The following is a 12995-nucleotide window of genomic DNA, read 5'->3' as shown; positions in this document are numbered from 1 at the left end:
CAAAGATATCAAATTAAAATTTTACAAGTTTATGTCCCAACTTCAGATCACCCAAATGAAGTTGAATAATTTTATATATCAGAGTAGAAGAAACTTTAAATTACAGTAAAGAATTTTATATAATCATCATAGGATAGGCAACTTAAATGCAAAATTAAAAAAACAAAAAACCATAATCAAAATTCATTGAGAAAGTATGAATTGGGGCAAATGAATGAGAGAGAGAGAGAAAAAAAAATGAAAGTTACTGAAGAGAACAGACTTTTTATTATAAACTTTTTTTAAATAAAAATAGACAGGAAATAGCTTCTATAATAACAAATACAAGATGGAATATTTTAAATAATGTAACAGTATTAAATACAGGAAGTGATCACAGATTGCTGAGATTTAAAATTATAAACATAAGTTCAATGCAATTAAACTTTGAAAATTTAAAGCTAGAAAAAAGCAGATATGAAATTATTAAAAGAAAACCTTCAAATAATTAAATCAGAGAGAAAGAAGAAGACCTAAATGAAATTAATCAAAAAATAAATACTATAATTAATAGGAGGAAAGGACTAACAGCCTGAACTTCCCTCCATTATCATGAACAGAAATCTAACAAGTAGTTCAGAAGTGATCACTATGTAGTTAGTGCAGGATAAAGTTGAATATCGAGCTAAAAGGAGCAGCTTTTAGAAGCAAACTGGACTCACAAGTCATTCAAGAAACAGTGAAAGAATTTGAAAACAAGAACCACACCTTAAAGGTTCACTGTCAGATCCCCAAAGAAAATATTGATTGATTCAGACAGACAGACATGTTGTGAGGTTGTATGCAAGGATAGAAAAATCAGAGCTCCATGACAGACTCAGGAAACTAAAATGGCAAGTAATACAGCTTGGTCTCTGAGAGAATATAGAGAAAATGTAAGAATGCAAATCAGTGTATAAAACTAGCTAAGGAAACTTCATTGGAAGACTTGGGTAAAAATATAGAAAACAAATATCAGGAAGGTGTCAAAATTCTGGAGATTTAAAAAGCTTAGAAATGGAGAAAAGAGTACTGTAAAAGGTATGTCATAAAGGTGAGATGATAACTGAAGATTAAGATATTCTAGAATGACTAGAGTAATTACTTTTAAAAATTGCTAAATAAAAGAAGCAGTAGCAGCATGATGGTAGAAAACATTCAGTAGAAATGCAATCAGAAGTATATCTATCTTTTTTCTATCTCAGTATTTGAGATAGAAAAAAGCCATTAAAACTGAAATGTGGATAGACAGCTGAAGTAGATGATATTCGACCAGAGATGCACAAATATGGAAGGAGGTGTTGAAGGTTTAACGTGACTAAATTGAAAGATTTTGCGGATATTTCAGATAGCCTAACTGTAAGGTCGAATTCCAGATGATTGGACTAAAGTCCTCATGTTATTAATCTATAAAAAGAAGGCAAATAAAACTGGATGTGAGAATTACAGAGGAATTCCCCAATTTAGTATTCCTGTTAAGATTTTTGTAAGTATACTTGAGAAACAACTGAGTAAAATTATGGAAGAGAAGCTTGAAGAAAAACAGTCTGGGTCAGGCAGAAAAGTGGGTTGTCAGGATTAGATTTTCGTTTTAAGACAAATAGTTGAGAAATCATGGGAATATAACAGGGATCTGTATTTAAGATTTTGCAGATCTCGACAAGGCATATGTCAATGTGCCAAGAAAAAACTGTTCTAAAAAGAATGGCTGTTCAAAATGTTAGTTATATAGTATAAATGGTACATTATATCAGGCATCATCTGTATTTGAGTTATAAGTCAGCAATTATAGAAATACCTATAATTGCTGACTTATAAGATGGTTTGATGTTATATCACTTCTGAGACAAGTGTGCACATTAACTTGACTTTTATTCATCATCTGTTATTGATCACATTATGAAGGAAAGTGGCATTAACCCTCCAAACGGCCATGACGTCTATAGATATGAATGGATACAAATCTATAGAATGGATTTGATTCTGTAACACCCATTGAATAATAACACGGATAAGAAATGCAATTTGGTCTAACTATTTCATCCACCTCGCCGGTAGGGAGGTTAAACTTAATATTAAAATTGGAAATGTTAATCTCAGCCCTTTATGGATAATGTTATACTACTAAATAAATCCAGTACAAGTTTCCAGGATTCCCTGACTAAATTAAATAACTGCTGTAATAAATTTGGTATGAAAAATCAGCAAAAGGACAATGAAAATAGGCAGAAACATTGAAAACATCAACTGCACTTTATATGGAGAACCAACAACAAGTAAAACATTCATCTATTTTGCACAATTTTCAGTGAAAATGGCAAATTAAATTTGGAAATAAACAATATAATAAGCAAAGCTGGTAAGGTGAAGTCAACTGAATAAATTTATATGGAATAAGAGAGAAATTAGTCAAAACACTAAGCTGTATGCAAGACTGTTCAAACCAATTTTAACTTATGGATTTGAGAGCTGGATTACAAATAAAACATTTATTCAAAGAGACCACAAATATGAGAGTTTTGAGAAAGATTAGAATGAACAGATGGCATTAATGGCATTTGTTCATTCTAATTAATCACCCTGCACAATCAACTTTAAAATAGTTGTTTGTGCAGGGTGACAGGAAAAATCCCCCAAAGAAGACTAAGCTCTAGATGGTTGAATGCAGCTAAAAGTGTACTAGATGACAGAAATCTAACAGCACAGTCCTGACAAATAACGTGGAGGAAATAAATTGGAGGAAAATTGTCAATAGGAGATTAATAGTAATGTCAAGTTAATCATGTAGTGCTGTCTTAGTAGCCTGTACATCTCTTGAGGGTGTATATCAGGAATTTAATGACACTAATAGAATGTGCACTTCTATTTTTTCATCATCATTATCAATTTCCTGATATGATTAAGCTTACATTATTAATAATCTCCCATCAGCAATTTTCCTCCTTGTTAGCACTCCAATATTGTCACATCTAGCATTTTAACATTTTAGTCTTCTATGGCACTTCTGACTGAATCAGTCCCCCCAGATCTTAATCTTCTTCTGAGTCATTTTTCCTAGTCTTGACATCAAACACTTGTTCTGCTAACCTTTTCTCTCCCATTCTGTTAAAGTGACCATATCACCTTAGATTAGCCTTGATTACACATTCCATATTGCATATTGAATGTTAACAATATCAGGTTCCTTTGTAATATCTTCATTGTTAATATGATTCTGTCATTGATGCCATCTTTTCACTCTCATGATTTTTTTTAGAACTCTCATATCTGGTCTCTAATCATTGATCAGGCAAGCAAACTAAACCATTATGGTAACAAGATGTTTATCTTGTAGTAAACTTCTCTCTGAAATGAAAAGCTTGCCACCTTTTCACTCTCTTAATTTTTCTTAGAACTCTCATATCTGTGGTCTCTAATCATTGATCGAAGCATGTGATCAATGATTAGAGACCACTGATCAATGGTCTCTAATCATTGATCAGTACATAAGATAAGCACTATCTTATATACTGCTAGTTTGATGTTTTGGCCCATTTCTCTCTTATTCCATATAAATGTATTCAACTGTCTCCCCACCATATCAGCTTTGCTTATACTGTTGTCTGTTTCCAAATTCAATTTGCCATCTTCACTAAAACGGAGCATTAATAGCTGAAATATTTTACTTGTTCTACAGGTTCGCCATTGAGAATAGTTGGAGTTTTCTATATTACTGCCTATTTTCATAGTTTTCTCTTTTTTGATGTTGATTTTCATGCCAAATTTGTTACAGCTATTATTTAATTTAGTTACATTGGATGTGTTTAGGAGTACGTCATCATAAAGCAAAGAGCTAAGTTTGATATATCTGAATCTAATGCCAGGTTTGATGTTACTTTCTTTCATAATGCAATCCATATGGATGATGAATAAGAGTGGAGATAATGTGTATTGTTGTCTTACACCTGATTTTATATCAAACCATCTTCCTTTATTTCTTTCAATTCTAACTGATGAATTTCAATTTAAATATAGACTACATGTTGCTCTGTATGATGTTCCATTTACTCCATATAATTGTAGTGTTTTGAAAAGCTTTTTTCTGGGCACTCTGTCATATGCCTTTTCCTGATCTGCAAAACATAAATATAGATTCTTGTTATATTCCCATGATTTCTCAACTGTTTGTTGTAAAGTGAAAATCTCATCTTGGCAATCATTTCATCTGAACCCAGCTGGTTCTTTTCCAAGTTTTTCTTCCACATTTTTTATTTTTTTCAATCTCTTTTCAAGTATGCTTGCAGAAATTTTACTTGGAACACTCAGTAGAGAAATTCCTCTGTGATTCTCGCCTTCAGCTTATTTCCCCTCTTTATAGAAGGGGAATTATGAGAGCTCTACTCCAGTCATCTGGAATTTAACCTTCTGACCAGGCCCTCTGAATTATGCAGTGTAACCACTGCAAAACTTTTATACCTTTATATTTGAGCGTTTTTGGTTATATCACTTGCATCAGCTGCTTTTTCTGCCTCAAGTATTGATATGTAGTCATGTTTACATTCGTCTTGAATATTTTATTCTATTGTTCTGTTACTGCTCATTTCATTTAACATTCTTTCAAAGTAATTACTCCAGACATCTAGACTATCCTTATCTTCACTTTTCATATCATCTTTAATCTTTTATTCCTTTTACAGTAATCTTTCCTTTATTTCTAAGCTTTTTTTCAGTACCATTTTGCCACCTTCTTGATATTTATTTTCTACATTCTTACCAAGGTCTTTCCATGACTTGTTTATCCACTTTCACACATAGTTTAGCTCTGTTACATTTGTCTTTTAGGGCATCTGTCAGTTTATTTGCTAGGAACATTTGGTATGCTTTTCTTCTTTTCTAGGACTGCATCTTTAACTTCTTGTGTCCACTACAGTTTTTTTATTTTTCTATCCTTGCAAACAGCTTCACCACATGCCTTCCTAACTGAATCAATCAGTTCAAACAAAACAAAAGTGAGTTAGTCACTATCATATGGAGGTGAAGGCTTTTTTTTTATTTCTGACACTTGGGTTTTTCATCCCTAAAAACTGGCCCCAAGAGCACACAAATCTGCAGACAGAGAATACCGTTGTACAAGAAAGGCAACAGAAAACTATCTTATTCTATAATAATTTCATAGTAAAGTATACGCACACATACACACTTCTTGTTATGAGTCATGCTCAAATGTGTTCAAAAAGCTATCCACATAAAATTTGAGGAATATATCATAATGTAACTGTCTCCAGTACAGGCAACACCTGCATGTGTTGCCTGTACTGGAGACAGTTTTTGTTTTGGTAGATGAAAATGGTAATTTTACTTAATGAATGTCCTGTGAATGAATTGTGTGGTAACTGTCAAGCTATTAATTTCAGAGAGAAGTTTACTACAAGACAAACATCTTGTTACCATAATGGTTTAGTTTGCTTGCCTTGCCCATGAGTTAATGATAAGCTGATAAATATTTTAAAGTTAGTAGTGTTAACAAGTAATTGGCCAAGATCACATTGAAAATTATGAGAATTTTAAAAATATAGTATAAAAGGAAATTTCATGTTAATATATTTTTAATATGGCTTTTGCTGCCACAAGCCACTAATAATGTCTATAAATTGTCAGCTTAAATTATGAGGGTGTATGAATGATGTACCAGAATTATGTCAGTATATGTGGTGTAATATCTTAATATATAACTTATTTTTTATTCACATTATTACATATGCAAATTTGAACATGTATTCATAATTTGGTGTTTGTAGGTTTTCACAGGAAATAGAAAAGGAATAATAGATGCTTTTAAATTTGATCCAAAGCAGATTCAGCAGTGTATGGTAAGTTCCCATCATTACAGATAGTTAATCAAACTTAATTAGCTTTCACTATGTAATATATTTGTACATATCTGAAATTAGAGAATACCATACATACATACATACATCATTTAATAGCAGAAGAAGCAAGAAACAGAAGATACTTGAATAAATCTACCAGTGTTTTTGATCATCCACACAACGGATGAAAAGCCAATAAGGAAAATGTCAGCCTTCTTTATTCTAAAGCATTTAGGACTGATTTGATCTCCCAAAACAGTTGAGAGCAACATCAATGGATGCAATACCAGAGACAGTAACACTTCATAAAACACTCACTTCTTTTAGAGGAGTAATATCAGAATGGGATCTCCTTAATGTTCCTGATGAGAAGATATGTTCAGAGCTTAAAGATTGGGACGTTACTGTGTGAGGCTTAGATATTTCAAAAGTAAGGATTGGTCACCCATTTCTGACCGTAAACATCATCCTTACTTTTGAAATATCTAAGCCTCCAACATCTGTAAAAAGCAGGGTATCTCACCTGTCCTGTTAGAGTGTACATCATCCCTAATCCCATTAAGATGCTTTAAATGTCAGAAATATGAACATTCCCAAACTGTCTGTCGTGGCTCTGCCACCTGTGCCCAGTGTGGTAGTAAAGAGCATGATAACAAATTTTGATGTGCAAAGAAATCGATGAGGGGTTTCCAAAAAAGTAAGATAACACTTTTTTTTTTTTTGGTAACAATTAAAGAGGATGAGATAAAACACGGTGGACAGATAGGCCTGTTAATAACTTTCAAAAAGACCATTGCTGTGTGATGCTACTGTCACCTCACAGCTAATTCCAGTTGCAAGATGGCAGCTACCATGCGAGTGTGGACCAAAACAGGTATCTGTGCAGTTGTTAATTTTTTGTAAGCAAAAGCTTCAAGTGACATTCACTGTGAACTGGTTGCTGTGTATGGCAAAAATATGATATCAAAGAAGCAGGTGTTTTTTTGATGTGATGAATTTAAAGCAGGCTGTGGTGACATTGAAGATTGATATTGGGCGGCCAGACCTTTATCGAACAAGACAACATTTCGCACATTAAGGGCATCATTCTTGAAGACCAAGTTTCGAGTGAAACTGTGAAATTGCACAAGTGGTGAACTTAAGTAAGTCCACTGTGTGCAAAATTGTTCAGGATGTCCTTGGCTTTCAAAAGATGTGTTCCCAGTGGGTGCCCCAACAATTTTCAGAAGAGCACATGGCAACATGCATGGGGATGTTTCTGGAGAATCTGTTACGATATAGCCACAAAAGTGAGGATACCAACCACAACAGATCTCGTTCCCACTATTACCCATCTGTGAACCCAAGCCGTTGATTGGGTTAATAAAACCCATGTATTGTCACTCTAGCTCTAAGTCTTTTTTTCAGAACTGCTCCAAACATCTACTTAGAAAATTACTGTAGTCTACCATCCACTCTTTGCAACTGGACTGCCAATTTCTTCTCTGATTGTTTACTACATATCAGGGTGGATGATGTGCAATAAAGGTAATATCCATTATATATCTTTATTTCTTCAGATTCACCCTGCATGATACCCAATGTCTCTGTACTTTCACCCATGCTCTTTCTCTTGTTCATAAATGACATGTTGTTAACCTCAAATGCTGTACACAGTTCTGCTGGCAACAGTATGTTCCATTTATCCTTTTCATTTGACAAACCTTACTGTGCCCATATATCCCAACACTGATTTATTTGCTAGAGTTCATGGGGTTAGAGGCAATTTCAGTGTCACAAAACACAGTCTTGTCTTATTTCATGCAAGAAAGGCCATGCTTCTCCTAGCATCCATAACATCACATCCATAATCTCCTGATAAAAAAATATAAATAAATTAAAAAAAAAAAGTACCTGTACAGCCACTAATACTCTATCGATTATAAATCTTAAATCTGCTACCCTACCTTAGAATATTGTTCTCACATATCACCAAAAAAGTCTCTAAAAATGCTTGCTGTCCAGAAGAGAGTAATTCTGATCCTTCTCTTACGGAATTACTTCACTGTCTAATAGACATACTGTTTCTCCCTTGTGGTTCTTCTACAGGTATTTTTATGGGTACAGTATCACCAAAGTGGCTTGATACCCTGAATCCACTTTTCCTCATACCAATAAAACAGACAAGCAGCTTCTGATCAACCATTCACTATCTAGCATACCAAACTAACTTCTCGTCCTTCTCTTTCATAACTTCTATATCTGTACTCTTGAAAAGTCATCTACACAGTTTTCCCTTAAAAACTAGAACCTCCAGTTATTCAAAGAAACTTATCAGCAGGTTGCTTCTCACCCATGCACAGCAATAATGTGCTGGAGGTTTTGCAGCAAAAATTTTGTGTGTCGGGGGGGGGGATAAGATCTATGTTTAAAAAAAAATTAAGAAAAAGAAATATCATCTTGACCTAGCATTTCAAATTAAATTCTGGTATTATTTTTCTATCTTCATCTCTGTAAAAAAAAAAAAAAACTTGAAATGTATTTTACCGATCTTTTCTTAATTTCTTTAGTTTTAAATAACATTTTATTCTATATTCTTGATCAAGCAGTTTCTGTAATTATAATAATTTCTTTTATTTTTTTGGTACACCTCTCAAGTTTATTTCTAGGTCTTCAGTTTCCTTGGCCTTGGAGTGCTTAAGGGTCAAAGCTATATAACTGAAGGAATGCAGAGAACCAACCAGCCATTAGTGTACAATCCTCACCTTCTTGTGGTGCACACTATTAGGTATCTACCTGGATACTGAACAAATGAGGATGGGCTGACAATTTGGGATTTAGCTGACCAAATTGTATACTTATTGACATAACCACAATATAAAATGATAATACAACATGGCAGAATTTCATGCCAGCTGGGGCATCGTCCGGTTAAACAAGGCTGCTGTTGTTATCGCCAGGGAAACGGTGAATAGTGAAACACATCCCAACTCAACATTATCGGAGTTCAAGATCAGTACTATCAACATAAGAAGCCAGAATGGCAAAGAAATGGAGCTAGTTGAGGAATTGGATAAGTACCAGATCGACATAATAGGGGTGACTGAAACAAAAAAGACAAAATCTGGTGTGATCTTTCTGAGCAATAAATACAAAATGTTATATTCAGGCAATGACAATCAAGGAAAAGAAGGAGTAGCCATTTGTAATCAACACTAAATACGAGGCTAATCTTCTTGAATTGCAGGCAATTTCTAGTAGAGTGATGTGGGCAAATATGAGAAAGGGTAACTGGACAATGAGACTTATTTGTGCCTATGGTACCACAGAAGGTTCTGCTAAGATAGAAATGGAAGAATTTTTTCAGGCTTTAGAGAAAGCAACTGACACAATGAAAAAGGAAAAATTGGTCCTTGTTGGGGATCTAAATAGCAAAGTAGGAAATGATTATCAGGCATATAGAAATATTTTGGGAAATTTTCCAGGAAAAAGCAAATCTAATAATAATGATAAATACCTGTTGGATTTCTGCTCAGGACATGGACTGGTTATTACTAACACAATGTTCCAACATAAAAATGTGAACAAATTCACATGGAGAGATGAGGCTAGGAATAAGAAAAGTCTCATTGACTATGTTATTGTTGATAGTGATGTTTTCTCCCTGGTGCAGGACACCAGAGTGTACAGAGGATTTGAAATTGGAAGTGATCACCATTTAGTCTTGAGCTGGATAAAATTGAATTTCATATTGAAAAAAAGAACTTTTAAGAAAGTTTTAAAGCGAATAAATGTTGAGCAGCACTCAGATGTGAACTGTAGACTAAAATACACAAACATTCAAGAAAAAATGAAAGAGTTTGATAACAGGAACTAAACCTTGAAGATTCAGTGGCAAGCCCTGAAAAAAAAAACATTGACTAATCAACCAGAGAAGCATGTGGTGAGGTTGTCTGCGAGGATAGGAAAATGAGAACTCCCTGGTCAACACAGAAAGTTAAAGAGGCAGTGAAGGAACAGAAGAAAGCATATAAAACGTTCCTGGCGAATAAGTCAGCTTGTGCTCTTAGAGAATATAGAAACAAATGTAAGAAACCAAAACACTGTGTAAAACTAGCTAAACAAAACTCATGAGAAGACTTTGGTACAAACATAGAAAATAAATATCAGGAAGGTGGAAAGATATTCTGAAGTGGCTGAAGAAGCACAGAAATAGAGCAAAGTACTGTAAAAGAAATTAGAGTGATAAAGGTCACATGAAAACAGGAGAAAAAGATATCCTTGAAGTATGGAGTAATTACTTCGAAAAATTGCTAAATGAAACAAGCAATGATAGCACAGTGGTAAAAAAATACTCAATAGGCATGTAATCAGAAATATATATCCATATTTGAAGTAGAAAAAACCATTAAAAGCCTGAATCTGGCACCTGGAGTAGATGATATTCAACCAGAAATGCTCAAGTATGGAGGTATAAAGTCTTGCAGTGGCCGCGCTGCATATTTCTTAAGGCCTGGACAGAGGGACGAATTCCAGATGATTGGAGTAGAGCTCTCATAGTACCCATATATAAAAAGGGAAATAAAACTGAATTTGAGAATTACATTTCTCTACTGAGTGTTCCTGGTAAGATTTATGCAAATATACTTGAAAAACGGTTGAGAAGGATTGTGGAAGAGAAGCTCAGTGAAGAACAAGGTGGATTCAGATGAAATAGAGGCTGTCAGAATCACATTTTCACTTTATGACAAATAAAGTGAAATCATGGGAATATAACAAAGATATGTATTTAAGTTTTATAGATCTGGAAAATGCATATGACAAGGTGTCAAGAGAAAAGCTATTCAGAATGCTACAGTTGTATGGTGTCAATGAGGCATTGTATCAAGCAATACTTACTCTTTATTTCGAGTTGTAAGTCATCATCATTATCATCAAATTCCTGCCATGTACCCACAAGGGGTGTACAGGATATGATAGTACTACATGAAAAAATTATATCATTATTAACTTCCTATCTACAATTTTCCTCCAAATCAGTCTGTTACTTGTCAAGACACCAACATTATCAGATCTTATATTTCTATCGTCTAAGGCACTTTGTACCATATCAATCCACCTATATCTTGGTCTTCCTCTGGGTCGTTTTCCTGCCAATCTGGCAGAGAACGTTTGTTTTGCTAATCTTTCCTCTACCATTCTGTTTAAATGACCATACCACCTGAGGTTAGCTCTGCTAACGCATTACTGGATGCAGACAATGTCAAGGTCTTTCCTAATATCCTCATTTTTAATATGATATTGCCATTGATGCCATCTGTTCACGCCTCTAATTTTTCTCAGGACTCTCATATCTGCGGTCTCTAGTCGTCTTTGGTCAAGTGTTTTACTTCTGACCCAGCTCTCAGATCCATAAGTTAAAACTGGTTTGAACACTGTCTTGTATACAGCTAATTTAGTGTTCCGACTAATTTCTCTCTTATTCCATATGAATTTATTCAATTGACTTCCCACCATACCAGCTTTGTTGATTCTGTTGTCTATTTCCATATTTAATTTACCATCTTCAGTAAAAATCGTGCCTAAGTAGCTGAAATGTTTTACTTGTTCCACAGGTTCTCCATTCACAGCACAGTTGACATTTTCAATGATTCTGCCTATTTTCATCATCTTTGTCTTTTTATTGCTGACCTTCATACCATATCTATTACAACAGCTATTCAATTTAGTCAGAGAATCTTGCAGACTTGTAGCGGATTTATTTAGAAGTATAACATCAACTGCATAAAGCAAAGAGCTGACATTAACATCTCTAATTTTGATATCATGTTTAATACCACTTTCCTTCATAATGTGATCCATATAGATAATGAATAACAAAGGGGGATAATGTACATCCTTGTCTCACACCAGATTTAACATTAAACCATCTTCCTGTACTTACTTCAATTCTAACTGCTGACTTATAACTCAAATAAAGACTAAGTATTGCTTGATATGATGCCCCATTGACACCATATAACTGCAGCGTATTGAATAGCTTCTCTCTTGGCACCTTGTCATATGCCTTTTCCAAATCGACAAACCTTAAATACAGATCTTTGTTATATTCCAATGATTTCTCCACTATTTGTCGTAAAGTGAAGATCTGATCCTGACAGCCTCTATTTTACCTGCATCCAGCTTGTTTTTCACCCAGCTTTTCTTCCACAATTCTTCTCAACCGTTTCTCAAGTATACTTGCATAGATTTTGCCAGGAACACTCAGTAGGGAAATAGCTCTGTAATTCTCACATTCAGTTTTATTTCCCTTTTTATATATGGGTACTATGAGAGCTCTACTCCAATCATCAGGAATTCGTCCCTCTGTCCAGGTTTTCTGAACTATGCAGTGCAGCCACTATAAGACTCTTATACCACCATACTTCAGCATTTCTGGTCGAATATCATCTACTCCTGCTGTCTTTCCACATTTCAAGCCTTTGATGGCTTTTTCTACTTCAACTATGGATATGTATTCCTGCCTACATGCCTGGTCAGTGTTTTTTACCACTGTGCTGCCATCACTACTTGCTTCATTTAGCAGTTTTTCAAAGTAATTACTCCATACTTCAAGGATATCTTTTATTCCAGTTTTCATGTCACCTGTATCATCTCTAACTCCGTTTACAGCATCTTTCCTCCATTCCTAAGCTTCTTCAACAACCTCCAAAATATTTTGCCACCTTCTTGATATTTATTTTCTATATTCTTGACAAAGTCCACCCATGACTTTTGTTTAGCTAGTTTTACACAGTGTTTAGCATTATTGCATTTGTCTCTATATTCTCTAAGAGCACAAGCTCTTAGAGAATATAGAGACATTAACTTTATTTGACAGGAACTTTTGATATGCTTTCTTCTTTTCCTTCAGTGCCTCTTTAACTTCCTGTGTCCACCAGGGAGTTCTGATTTTTCTATCCTTGCAAACAACCTCACCACATGCCTCTCTGGCTTAATCAATCAGTGTTTTCTTGAAGGCTTGCCACTGAATCTCCAAGGTTTGGTTCCTTTTCTCAAACTCTTTCATTTTTTCTTCAATAATCTTTGTGTATTTTAGTCTAGTTCACATCTGAGAGCTGCTTAACTTTTATTCGCTTTAAAACTTTC

The 12995-nt window shown here is 34.4% G+C and overlaps 1 protein-coding gene across 2 annotated transcripts in view; it reads left to right on the top strand.

Moving 5' to 3' along the window:
- LOC150097617 (uncharacterized) overlaps positions 1-12995 on the top strand; it is a 334050-nt gene that overhangs the window by 305017 nt on the left and 16038 nt on the right. For both annotated transcript variants that reach the window (XM_090407322.1, XM_090407323.1), the window contains exon 18: positions 5796-5867. In XM_090407322.1, coding sequence (XP_090263448.1) covers positions 5796-5867 — 72 coding nt within the window. The remainder of the gene's footprint in view (positions 1-5795; positions 5868-12995) is intronic.

This window comes from Typopeltis vanoorti, chromosome 17, assembly GCF_054136105.1.
Source record: "Typopeltis vanoorti isolate ZY-2024b chromosome 17, IOZ_Tvanoo_1.0, whole genome shotgun sequence".
Taxonomy (NCBI): Eukaryota; Metazoa; Arthropoda; class Arachnida; order Uropygi; family Thelyphonidae; genus Typopeltis; species Typopeltis vanoorti.
Note: the sequence above shows the minus strand (reverse complement) of the source record. Positions and strands in the feature narration are given on the sequence as shown.